This window comes from Calonectris borealis, chromosome 4 (genome assembly GCF_964195595.1).
Source record: "Calonectris borealis chromosome 4, bCalBor7.hap1.2, whole genome shotgun sequence".
NCBI classification, from domain to species: Eukaryota; Metazoa; Chordata; class Aves; order Procellariiformes; family Procellariidae; genus Calonectris; species Calonectris borealis.
In genome coordinates, this window is record NC_134315.1 from 48,069,609 (window position 1) to 48,083,818 (window position 14,210).

Genomic DNA, 14,210 nt, shown 5'->3' on the forward strand with positions numbered 1-14,210 from the left:
CGTAGTTCACACTGTGGCAGAGGTGTGTACTGTATCCAGAAGTATACACATTCCTTTAGGTTCTCTACTGCTTATTAAAAGTTGCTTAATACCATTCTCATGATAACAGTTTTGTAAATGTGACAAAGCAGATATCTCGGGCAGTAAAAGAAGTAAAAAATTAGAAAACCAAAACGCAGTACAGTTATAACTGAGACTCCTCTGTAACACACATTTCTTAAGCTTCAAAAAGAGTAAACTCAGTTCTGCAGAAAGGGTTTATAGCTGCAAAATTGTACTCTTAAGCAAATCGAAGTGCAACGTGAGAAAGGGAAAGAGAAGGAGATGCTTCTCTGAGTGGAATGGGAGGACAGCATAGCCTACATGATGTGATCAGAAGGACATGCTGCACAAATTTAGGGGCTATCACTGCATTCTTGCCCACTCACTTTTCCCTCCTTTTCAGTAAATCCAGCATTCATTTTCAGTATCCACTGTTGCTAGAGGACACTATAATGGATATTATTTCACAAGTAATTTAAAATCTATTTTCACAGCCCAGATGAGTGTTAGGAGAATGATTGCTGATGAGTGGGCAGTTGACGTAATCCCTTACTCCTTTTTCACACTGGAGACTACACTCATTGACTTAAAAAACATTTTAGGCTCTTTAAATTCCTTCCTGGTCCTCTCAATCTCAAGCAAGCTGTTTGAATAAAGTAAACTATGTCCACAGTATCAAAATATTTTTGTAAACGGTCCTAATCCTAATTTATTGCTTCTGAAATTGTTTCATGTTACCATAGTTGGCTGTGTTTCTAGTGGTGTAGACTAAAGTTATTTTCTTTGAAAATGAGTGTGGCACTACTGGGTCTTGCTTCTGTCTAGGGTACTCTGGGAACAGTTGTTATTGATGGAGTTCCCCTGCTCCTGCCCTGCTACTTATAACACACATTTACTTCTAATAAGTGGGCACACAAACACGCTGTGAGCCATCGTCACCTGAGCTCAGGGATGTAGACAGACCCTGTAGCCACCTGCGGTTTCTGGTGTGGCTCTCAAGTCCCGATGTCAAGAGAAATGCAAGCTGACAAGGCAGGGCCAGCAGCATAATCTAAAGTTACCCCGTGTAGTGTCTATATATTCCAGTTTATACATAGCATGCATTCCCTCCCTGATGTTTTCTGGTTACTGAAAGTCTAAGTACACTTAAGCCCATAGGCTCACCGTCAAACTTATGAGCAGCTTTCTCCTGTTCAATCAGCAGGAATAGCAGACATACCAACTGTCCTATTCCTAGACAGACAGTTGTGTTTCTTCACCTGTTACGCAGCTTTTCTTTTTTCTCTTCCCCGCCTTGTCCTCTTACTTTCCTCTCTCCCTCTCACTAGATGCTGTCGTTGCTTCTTTATGTGTATCATCAGCATTTTAACAAAGTATGTTGCTCATGTGAAACTGTAGTTAGATAACATTACCAGCAAATATTGTCAGTCAGACAATCAGTAACAGTCCTGTCTTGCTCTTGATGCTGCTTCATTAGAATAAAGTAAAAGTGAAATGTAATGCAATTTACATTTATCTGTTCTCATCATAATCAGGATATCTGAGAAGATGCATGTGCATGAGAAATTGCAAAAGGGAAGATAACTTACTATAAAAAAGGTTTGATGGTCATGTGGGAGTGTCCTAGAGGTTTTATAAGGTAAAATAAATAGATCTTTTCCGGCAGTAACATGAGAACAGGGAGACCAGTAAACTAGCAGCAATTATTAAGAAGTACTGTTTCAGACTAGCCTTTGATTCATATGCTGTGGCTGGATTAAAAATAGGTCTGCATGATTTTATGACCATTAACTTATAACTAGGAAAACTAAAGTGAGAGGAAACTCCTTACACTCTTTAGGTGAAAACTGATCTCCTGCTAGGGTTGGGAACACATTTTTTCTGCCTCATGGAGTGTTGTGCGACTGCTCAGCTACCTTATAGGGGTTTTTCACTTTCTGTTCAAGTAGCAATTATTAGCCTGTCTTGAAGCAGGATATTGGACTTCGTGACGAATGGTCTGTCCTGGATTGGTAAATCCTGTGTGCTAGTGTAGCAGCCAAGAGACCATATGTTATTGTATCACTGAACTAAAGAAATAAAAGTGTTTTCATTTAAATAAACATAGATAGAGCCCCAATCCCCATTGTGGTAGACAGGAAGGAGGGAAAAGGAAGAGGGGAAACCTGACCAGGAGTTTAATGCTGCTGTATCATCAGAGGGTGCTTGAGGGGAAGGGGTGCTGCCTGCCCTGCCCTGGGTGAATCTTCACATGCTAAAAATGCCCTTTAGGAATTTTTTGTGGTTCTTTTCTAAAATATACTTTTGAATATTGTTAGGAAATTGCTTAGCCACTAGTTTTCACATCGTTGACTGGAGCAATAGCTACATTCCAGGATATAAGGATTGTGCATAAAGAAAAAAATACTGTTTGGGATACTGGAATAAATATTTAAAATGCTGCTTGAAAAACAATGGTAAAAACATGATTATGGATTCACAGAAGCTGAAACAGATACATTGACCACTGTGAGCAGTGTGAATAGAAGTAGAAATTTTATAGTAGATTAGAAAGAATGCTTTACAACCTTGGCTGTTGGTGTGAACACTGAGCTCCCCTAATGTTTTTGGTTTTGTACAAAATATTGATCTGTACAGTAGGAACATGTGATTTATTATGATCACTGTAATTCCCAAAATAAAATACAGCAGAGTTTCCAGAGAAGTACTGGGAAAAAGTTGGTAAGGCGTTTCATTCTCCAAAACCTGGAGAGTGTAGTACTGTATTACGTGGGATACATACTGAGCTGGTACGCTGTCTGGGGCAATAGGCTGCCTCTTTATGAAAGGAAATGTGCTTTGGAGAGTATACTGTCCAGTGCAGTAGGACCCTGAATTCTGACGGCCATTTCCATGTGGTGTTATACCGTCAAGTACATAATAATAATAATAAATTGTATGGGTATTCCTTGGGGGGGTGGGTGGGCAAAGAATAGGAGTACTAGTGTGCAGCACAGTAAGAATACTCTGTCTTATTACCATTTTTGTTACATGCATTATTATTTCAATTCATAACTTGTGCAGGATACTAAAGAAATCTGTGGTCCACACATGAAGTCAATAGCAGAAAGGAGACAGACTGGAGGTGAAACAGTACAAGAAAATGTTTCGTGTAGATGTTATCCATTTTCTAGTCCTTGAAAAATAACATTTGCAAGCGACTTCTTAGTTTTGTGGAAAATCTTTTTTACTTGCTGTATTTTATATGGCTACAGGAGAATCTGTAGTCAAATAGGAAAAAGGTAAGCATAGCATAGTAACCCTGAGCGATGGAAACTCATGGAGACTTACTCCCCCATGGAACTTCTTCCTTTGGATTTTAAGATGAAGGCCAAGGTAAGTAAATGGACTGGGGCATCTTTTGCAAGCTGATTCAGAGGTTTTAGTATTTTTTTTTTCCCAACCTCTCCAATTTTCCCAAATTCATCTTTGTCTTTGATATATAGTACTAGTACTGTTGATATAAAATTTCATGTACTTTTTTGTTTTGTATCTCTGTTCTACTCATAATGTGCCATTTTTAGAGCAAACTTAATCTCTATTTAAAGAGAGCTAAACACATTTCTTATCCTGACTGACATTGGGAATACCTGCCATTCTTTGATACAAAGAAGGTAAGTATAGATAGCTTCTAAGAAATTTGGCAATCGACCTTTTAAAAGGAGGAGTTTAGGAAACCATCTTCTTTCCTTCTTACCTCCACTTTTGATCTACAGGACTACAGTGTCTCTTTCTACAAGATTCTCATCCAAGTGCTTGAAATATTGTATCAATAGAAGTTATACCAGTGTAAATTAGTTCGTAGCACAGGCTATCTAGGACTGAATTCTGTGGTTGCTTTATTCCTGAAAATACTTATTTACATGCTTTATCCGTATCAGTAGTTTAACATATGCTTAAATAATTACAGTGTTGCTGTCTGAATATAGAATTGTTTTGTTTTAGAGCCTGAAGTACATTTACCAATGTATCTAATTTACAATTTCTCATTCTTGTGGAAAAGTTAATGCCCCTTCCTCCCCACAAGGCAGAAGTTACCTTCAGAGACTATGGGATATTCATGTGTTTAAGATGGAGATCCTTAAGTACTCACCAGTGCACCTAGATACCAGTCATGATGATTTATTTCCTAGAGGTGTTTGTGTGCCAATTTACTAGTCATCAGGGAAAAGATATGTTTTCTGCGATACTCAGTTTATCAATTGGCACTGAAATAAGCTTTTGATACAAAGGAGGGTTTTGGGGAGGAGGGGGAAGAGATGCATTTCTTTGGAGTTGTGTTTGCATTAAGTGCTTTGACTGTAGTTCACCAGGTGACAAAAGCTACTACACAAAATGTACATGTCTCAGCTTCACATGATGCCTCAAATTTTTAGCAAATCCACAGAAAATGGAAATATATTTTCTGGTAGACCAGGAAGTGGTAATGCAACAGTTAATTTCTCCAAATCAAACAATCAGAGCATCCTTTTCTTTTCATGGAAAGTGTTCAAAAGTTTAAAGAGCAGAATTTGGGGGTTTGAACTCTGTCTTGTTTTTCCCTTTCACTTGCAGTGTTGAAAATGTATGTTTATGATCAAAGTGGCTGACAGTGAATGCAGGGGAAGAAAACTGAAAACTAAGGATTAAGGTTTTTTTTTAATGTATCCTAAATAACAAGGTAGAAATACAGAGAGAGTTGTGCGGTTGTGTTAGAAGCCTCAGGCTGTTACTAATCAGTATGAGGAAAGATTAAATAGAGAGAACCATGGCAACCATCTAACATTTGTGAATGAATCTGTGTTTCCATAAGGCAGTTTTTAATGTACAGTACTGCATATTCTAAAATAGATGTATTCAGAGTAGATTGGCACAGAAACTACAATCCATATTTGGTGAATGGCAGTTAGAAATGTTCTCTGTTTATACCTTGAGTATCTTTATTTCATGGAAAATGTAGACATGGCAGGATACTTGGGGTTTTTATGCTCATTTGCAGTATTGGCTGGAAGTGATGTCTACTGCTGGAAGTGATGTCTGTGTATAATTAAACATCATTTTCTGAGTACAAAAAACTGACCTCATCAGTTATTTATTTGGATTATATCTGAGTATGCTGTTTCTTTCCAGCGACTCTTAAAACAGTTATGTGTAGGATCAGCAGATACAGGTACTACTATGGAAATTTATTTCATGTCAAATGATTGCTGTTCCATCAACTTTTCTCTTTTTTTTTTTTTATGTTAAAACATCAAGCATGACAGACATTGTAGAACATAACTCTTTTTTTTTTCGATTATTGAACAATCTGTCATGATATCCAAAGGAGTTTCCTCTTATAGTGGAAAGTCCTCCTAAAAAGGATGAATGCTAAGGGTGAACTGCCCATGCTGTGGGCCTCAGGAAGTGAAGTCAAATGATTTTGGGTAACTTTTTTCAGAACTTCCTTTTGGAAAGACAAAATCCAGAGAGAATATTTTAAATATTTAAAATTTTATATCAGGTAGTCTTTTAAAAACAGTTTTCTTTCAGCATTCTATCTTTACTGTCACTCAGAGTAGCCCCAGTCAAATGTTTCCAATAATGTTGAGCAGAATCATTTTTATTGAACTTTTACCCTGCATGGAGTATTTGCTGGTGCTGCCACAGGATCACCATTTCAGCCAAGGTGCCTTCTCCCTTCCCTTCCTCCAGGAAATTTGCTTTCTGTTATCATTTGAGTTTTATCTCTGCTGCCTGGCTGGCAAGTGGAGTTATTAATAGCTAACTTTTGCTGTGCACTGCTAGTGGTTTGTGATTTCAGGAACTTTGTATCTACTGGATTGAATGGAGGACTGGACTGAATAGGCCAATATTTTCCAGTCTGAAATTTTTGTAAATTTTGTTGTCTGGCAACAAATACAAAACAGTATGAAGTAAATTAATGCATTTGAAAAGCAAATAAATTAATTAAACAGCTGTTCTGAAGCTTGCAAAATTGGGTGGCAGGTGGTTGTACTACCTGGCCTGGCCATATTGGAGGGAAAAAAAAATACCGAAAGTAAGATTTCCTCTTACATAAACTGAGAAATAGTGCATAAGTACCTGCACTTGTAATGTGGTTTCATTATTACCAATTGTTTAATTTTTGTGTCATTTTGATTTTCATCTCACGTGATGTGTCTTGTATCTCTGTGCCTTGGCTTTGAGGAAAACTTACTTTTGTGAGAGGGGCAGAATTGGTAATAGAAAAGAAGAAAGTTCTCCACCCATTAAATGAATGCAGCAGTACACTCTTTTTACAACTTGCTACATCTGTAGGTTTTGTAGTGTGCCTGAAATCCACTTTTATGTCTCTAATCCAGCATGCTGCTCTGTCTTCTTCTGCCTTGTTCTTTCTCGGCTTCCTCCTGTCTTCCCTCTGCCCTTTCTCATAAGCTTTGCATTCCCCTTGTCCTGTCATGCATTTTTGCTGACTGTACAGCGTGTTGACCTGTGGGGAATAACAAGGCTGGTTAAACAGATTGGGTCTGCCATACCGTGGTTTTGAGTGCCTCTGTCGTGCTCCAGTGTTCCCTTTTCCACCCAGATAAACATGAATCTGCCCATCAGAGCATTACTGGAGAGCTGGGTTGACTGAAGGAGGTCTCCAGAATTTATTGCAAGTGAGGCAGACAAGCTTTGAAGAAAATGTCTTCAAATGAAGACTTTGGCCTTACTTTCCTCTGTATGTAAATATAGTGTTTATTTCACAAAAAGCAATATGATTACTTACAGCTGTGATTTAAAAGTGATCTAAGAGGTGAAGACTATGTAAGGTGTCACCAATACCCTTACAGTTTTGTCTATACAAATACACAGTTAAGTCCAATGATGGAAACCCAAAATTTTATTCCATAGGAAATTTAAATATTTCAGTAGCAAAAATGAAAATTATTTCAAATGGAGGTAGAAGAGAGAGAGAGGAAATTCTGCTTTAGAATGATGGTATTAAAATTTTGTTTAGAAAAAGATTAAAATTATATTTTCATTATGACAGTTTTTAGTAATTTCCAATGTTTCCGAAATTGAAACTGTCCAAATATAAACCATCTAAGTTCTGTTCAATAACAGTTTGTCTGATGAACTGCCAGGGGACCTTGAATGCTTTTGGTCTGCAGCTGAGGTAGGTATTTTGGTGTGCTGTGCCGGCACCAGGAAAACCGTGGAATTCCATGTGCTTTAAAACAAGTTGGAACAGAAATATTACAATGTCCCAGAGGACGCTGTCAAAAATAAGACAGAGATTGTTATCAACTTCCTACTTCTTCATTAAAAAAAAAAAAAAAAAAAAAAATTGAAACGGATTCTTATCAAAGGGGGAAGGAAAAATATATTTCACCTTTCGCAAGCTATTTTAATAGGTGTGCTACGTTTTTGTCTAGCACACACCTATATAGAGATGGAAAGGTCCAACATCACTGATATGACAAAGTGTTTTACCTCATGGGTTTCTGCTTCTTACATTCATCAATGTATTTGTGGAATTCTGAAGGCAGAGGGAAGCCACAAAAAGGTCACAAAACTGCAAGCCAAGGTAAACGGCCTGTCGGAATATGTTTAGCAAATGTCAGTGTAAACCACAGAAAAAATATAGAAAGGAGAGGAAAACGTATTCCTTTGGAAAATACATTTCCTGGTGGGAAAGGCATTGAAGTTTAGAGTTGCTTACGTCGCTTCCTTGCTCTTTTCCAATCAATTGTCTTTGTTCAGGTTGTTAATTCGACCCATGGTCCCAGGCACCTAGGCCATAGGGAAGAGGAATACATGTTCTGCGATGGGTATAAGGGAAGGCATTTTGGGCATCATGACTAAAGGCAAAAGCATCTTTCATCCCAGGAAAGGAGACTGGACTACCTCTTTGTCATAAATTTTACTTAGTAATATTTGAATAATGTGTTGAACACAGATATAGCACCAGAGCATTTCTTTAGTCATTGTCAGAGGGTTGTGCTTTCTCCTTTGTACACTGCACAAAAAAGGATTCTTTGTTTGGTTCAATGTGCATTTTAACATTTTTTACTCCACTGAAGATGGAAAATAGCTTCTCAGTTCTTGGTTATTTATCCTAGTTTTCTTGCATTTCAAGAACAAGCTTCTCTTGATGGAGAAATAATTTTATATGGCTATGCTATTGTCCCCGCTGCTCTTTAGCCCTGTGACGTGAAGCTGCAGAATTATGTAGCACAATCTTGTAAATGCTAAAGCATCTGAACCAGTTTGTTTTGTTACTTTTCACAGCAAGTTCAGACTTCAGTCCAGATGTGCAATGTGAGGAATTTTAGTTGTACAGAAGATTCTTTCGGCAGGCTCTTGCAGCACATTCAGCCTAGATAACTGACAGGAATACAGTTACTGGCAAAAAATGTCATTATGTCCAGGAAACGTGTGAGGGACTTTTTCCTGTTGATGTAGACAGAATTTCTAAAGATTCCCCTTGCTGATGGTGAAATATCTATATTGTGCAGGGAGCTATACCTATATCTGTGTTCAACAGTAAGAAACCAATACTCATATCTTGTATATTTGCTTTTGAAAACAGAAATTTTTGTCTACAGCACCAGACTTGTTTGTTGAACATAAAAGAACAGAAATCCTCTATAGGTCCTGAGGGAGACATTGCAGAAAGGGAGTAATCATGATAAACCGTGCCGTATGTACTGTACCATGTTGCCACAAGAACGTTATTGGCTTATAAAATAGGTTTCAGTAAATCCCTTAATTAGTGATATTGATAATTGTGTATACTTCAGTGCAGTACTAGTGAGTCCTATATAATGATTAGAGTGTTTTCAGATTGATCACTTGGAAACAAACAGATTTCTGATGATTAGAATGGTGTTAGGGTGGGGGAAGGTTGGCTGAGAAACCTCTCAATCAAGATAACACACAGAAAAATCAGAATTTTTTTTTTATTAGAAATGACAGCTTGTTTAGAAACACCACGTACAAAGATCAAGGAGAAAAGAATTGAATATAGAAGAAACATCCCAACAAACAGAATTATCTGGATCTGTCATGTATATCAGAAAGCTGAATTTTATTAGGGTTTTTCAGAACACTTTTTTTCCCTCTGTTTTAGCTCTCAACTAGTGGAATTAATTAGCATTTATTTTAAGGGTCTAGAATTTAAAATGTGAAATTTGAGGTTTTTCTTTTACTTCAGGGGTACCAGGAGACCAAAGGGTGCAATAGAAAGTACTCTCTAAGTTATATAGAAGCACTAACACCTATACTATGTCTGACCCCCAGACATCTTAAGCTTAAGTCAATAAACATAATGATTAACTTATTCGCTCTTTACAAATCAGAAAAGTAGATAATTATTTCATATTCTTAACTAAAAAAAAAAAGGTTATCTTTAGAAACTTCATAAGCTGATCTTAAAAAAAAAAAAAATCAGTGCTCAAAATCAGCAACTTTATAAATTTATCAGGGGTAAATTATCAGTTTGATAAATGCGTTGAGCCCTGAAGTCTTAGTACAATTAATGTACACATTGCCTTTGTAATAAGTTGTATACCTGATCCTAAAGTAAAAACACTGGTGAATCAGTTAAAGGAATTATTTAGTGTTTTGGGCGAAAAAATATGGTGATAAAGTAATTAGTATCATAAGTTCAACAAAGATTTAAAACTGTGGTATATGGCAGTAATGGATTTTGAACACAGTTAATGAGCATATTCATTGCATTCATTTTTAATTAAGTGGAAAAAATACTGGTCCTTTAAATGGAGATAATAAATGTGCAAGTCAGTCTTGCACAAACATGCAACCCAAGAATTTATTGCTTGCTGTCTAACTAGGGAACTGGGAATCATTATAAAGATTAGCTTTACTGAAAAAAAATCCAGAAAAAGCTTTAGTAGAAAATGTTTATGAGGTAATAATTTTCACATTAAATATTGCCTGGCATATTTGGTAGAGTGGGTGTGCATGTTTCTTAAAATATGAGTATTTGCTATCATCAGAGGTAGGACTGTTTGTATGCTTGAAAAGGATTCGATGCTATTTACCAATTTAGATTTATGTGAGACACATTTAGTATATGACTACACATGTAAGAGAACATAAAAATATCAGAAAACTTGAAACTTTCTCAGAGGTATGTGATGCTTGTGCTTAGAATACAAGTTGTGGTTTAAAAGTGAAACGATGGCTCGGAAAGCTGCAGCTGTGGACTTCCAAATGCTTGCTGTGCTTTACCCCATGCACTCTCGCCTTCCCGAACCACCGGGCCGTGCTGCCGCTGGGGCTCGGAGGGTTTCAAGCTGCAGCAGGGAAACCCAGCTGAAATGCTTAGTGTTTATTCTGTCAACGGGCAGCTGGGGAACTGACATGAAACAGGTTAAAGCACTGAAACCAGACGTACCTTCTAGAGCAGTGGCTTTCGATGTTTTTATGACTTGGGAACCCCCTGAACATTTCCAGTGGAAGCAAGGAACTTTGTGTGGCATATTGAAGCTTATTGATGACAATTGACTGGCATTTCTTAGTTACCTTTCATGGATCTGTTTGAAGTTGTTCACAGATCCCCAGGAGTACCCTGACCACACTCTGAAAACTAATGAAACTAAATCAAACTTAGTATGTTTCATTCTCTCAAAGCTCCCAACCCATATCTCTCTTGTCAATATTACCAAAATATCAGGTTCTTTCTGACACGCAGTACATCTAGGTCTTTGCTCAACAAATGTCTCACTGGGATATGAATAAACTCAAAATGTGCTTCCAAGTTTCCCTAAGCCACCTTAACCTTCAGGAGCATATTCACCGCTGGTATTACAAGAGAGCAAATTTTCCCGTACCAAAAAGTTCCTGAACTTTCACTGGTGACATGCAGTATACTGCTAGTGATACTGCAGTATGAATTACACTGCCACACTTAGGCAATTTCAATCTTTTTTCTGACTTTATTCTGCCCTATCCCACATGTTGTAATTGCTTTCCATAAAAGGAGCAAACACAACCATACTCATGGGTCTTTTCAAAATGCTAACTCTGCTTTTATTTTTTTAACCTCATTGCATGATTTTATTATGTATTTAAGCCAGTAGCAACTTGGAAGCTAAGTTTAAAATAGCTGGCTTTGGTAGCATACTTTAAGCATTAAAAAAAAAAAAAAAGAAATTGCAAACTACAGTGTCAGTTTATTGATTAAAGCAGGAAGTTTATAGAAATTTTATCAGTAAATAAACTTTTGATTTTCTTTTCTGTTTAGGTATGACTTTGTAGAAGTTGAAGAGCCTAGTGATGGCACTGTTTTAGGGCGCTGGTGTGGTTCCAGTAGTGTGCCAAGCAGACAAATCTCCAAAGGAAACCAGATCAGAATAAGATTTGTGTCTGATGAATATTTTCCTTCTGAACCTGGATTCTGCATCCATTATACACTTCTTATGCCAGTAAGTAACATATTTCAGATTGGAACATTTCAGGAAAACAAAATCTTTGAAGTGGTAACTCAAAAGAATTTTTTTAATAGATTAGGATTAATTACTGTTTATTTCTTAATAATAATAATAATAATAATAATAATGAGCAATCTGTCTTCCCGAATTGTACATTTTGTTTCTGTTTTTTAACTAACTGAGTGTTCTTGTGGTTCTTCTTGGATGGCTTTGAACTGGGAAGTTGCGGGCTCAGTTGTTTGTGTGGAAACTTCAGTAAAATGTTTGCATTCCTAATACAGTACTGTGGAAAAAAAATATTTTTCTAGCTTTGAAAAGAAGAAAAATCAGCATAAGAATCAGCTGTGTGACATTGAAAGAGCATTGGGAAGTTACAAAGAAGATTGAAGAAATTCATGTTTTTATTAGTCAGCTGCTATTAGACATACAGAGCCAAATGATTATACCTAGTTCAAAACCAGAAAACTTCTTATGCTTCTGGAGTGTTTTATTATAGTGACTAAGCAGACAATGCGTAATACTCATTTTCCACTGCATTTTCCCTGGAAACTGTACTTCAGGATTCTCTTGAATGTTGCTTGACGCTTGTAAATCACAGGTATTAAACAATAGTCATTGTCTAAAATGTGACTATTTTCACTGTCAACAGATTTGTTACCTTTTTTCACCAAATGAAAGATCTGTGACAGCAAAATGTTTATAGATTTTTAAGGGTGAGATAATGTTCTGAAACATTAGAGTGGAGCAGACCAGGGGTTGACTTGTTTTAGAATAGGTATTCCATATTTAAAGAGAGTAAGGAGTATTTTTGTTAAATTCCTCATAATTCACTTTGTGAATCTCCTAAGTAGTCTTGTGGTCTGTGGTATTTAGTTGGTGGAAAATATCTACAAGCTCAATAAAAAATTGATCAAAAGAATCCATGTTGTAACCCCACTGACATGTGCTTCACTCAAGATGCATTTGGCTTGCTTACTGCTTTTGCCATTTTTGCCTCTTCCCTCCATTTGCAAAACTTCAGTTACTGAGAAGAAGCAAAGAACAATTCTGCATATCTTTTCAACAATACATAATCTTCTATGTAATACACTTAGCATACTGATGATGATGTCAGTGAAGTGTAGTGTTGTGTGTGTGTGTGTACATATATATATGTATGTTTTTTCCTGTTGTTTTCCTATAAGCATTTTTAAATATTTAGGCCTAACTAAGAACTATTCCTAAAGTGATTAAAGGTTTGAGCTGCATATTTGACTCTTTTGTGAGTCAGACCCTTTTGTGAGTAGAATAATATGACCTGATAATGATGAATTTTGAAATTAAGTAAAATGTCAATCAGTCTCCAAACCAACTTGAAATATGGCCAGGTTTAAACTTTTGTACACCCGAGGGCAGAATGTAATAAGTATGTTTACTTTTAGAAAATGGTAAAAGAAAACCCCTAAATAGATGTATTTGTGGGCTGATGCCAAATTTTGTTGTTGCAGCTCTCATATTACATCCTACCTGCTACATATTTATCTGACTTATGTATGATCCAATTTCTGTGGAATGGATTAAACAAAGGCACCTAAAAATACCAGAGTATATGTATAATTATCTTGATGCCATGCTGTGCAAATGGACCGAGTTTATTCCTTGACATTTGATGGGGAAAACTGGTTATAACTTTTAAATTATCAACACTTGCAAAATAATTCTTTAATCTTCAAAATATTTACATCACTTATTCAATAGACAAAAGCAGAGCTGACATCATAGGATGCCTTTTTAGTTCCCCGTTTTTCTCCATTAACAAAGCTCATATAGCATAAGAAGTATACACACAAACTGTTTTAGAAACCAAACGTGTTATCTCTCACATATATAACAGGCAAGAGCAGCCCCCTTCATGTCACAGGAATTCAGAACTAGCCCCAAAATGTGCAGTATAACAACTGCTTATCGGTTTGTGAGGATTAATTTCCAAATCTCTCTTTAAAAGGGCTGTGATCTTTTTCATCAAAAATTCTGTCTTAATAAGCCATGCAAAATACAATTGCACATTTCAGACTGCAGATTGTAAATGAAATCTATACTGCTGAGTTTCAGGATTAGACCTGCTTCTTGTACCTAAAGCAATTGAAAACTGATGCCAAAAAAATGTGTTTTTCTTTAAAACTATAATGCTATCTCATCCAACATTTCAAGAGAAACTAAAATTTACAGCCCCCCCTTCTCTCCCACCTCTCCGCAAAGTAGATGTCAGCTATAGGAATGAGTGTAAATTTTGACTAAATCTTGCAAAAACATAACTGATTCACTTAGTGATTCACTTCAATGGTCCTAAACAGTTAATTTTTTTTTCCCCCTCATTTTTTGACAAGAGGGGGAGGGGGACATGCCTGGTAGACTAGCAATGAGAGATTGTTTGGGGAGAAATGAAGCAAAACTGAAATAAAACAGTGCAAGCTTGTTTCTGTATTTGGAGGCCACACACAGACAGGGGCACCGGACACATTTTCAGGTCTTTTAAAGAGCAAGAGAAATGGCTTTGTTTAAATCTGCTGTAATTTATCGTGTATATATATATATATATTTTTACTTTGTATATTGTATTTCAAACCAACTTTTCACATGATGAATAAGTAGGGGGAGAATGGCTATTGATCTGATTACTTTACTTCTAAGATGTAGTCACTCAAAAGGACTCGCAGCAGTTCCAGTGTCAATAGATGCAACATC

At 36.6% G+C, this 14,210-nt stretch overlaps 1 protein-coding gene across 1 annotated transcript in view; it reads left to right on the forward strand.

Moving 5' to 3' along the window:
- The window catches only part of PDGFC (platelet derived growth factor C), a 136,247-nt gene that overhangs the window by 87,043 nt on the left and 34,994 nt on the right, over window positions 1–14,210 (forward strand). Inside the window, exon 3 of the mRNA XM_075149429.1 lies at window positions 11,300–11,480. Coding sequence (XP_075005530.1) covers window positions 11,300–11,480 — 181 coding nt within the window. The remainder of the gene's footprint in view (window positions 1–11,299; window positions 11,481–14,210) is intronic.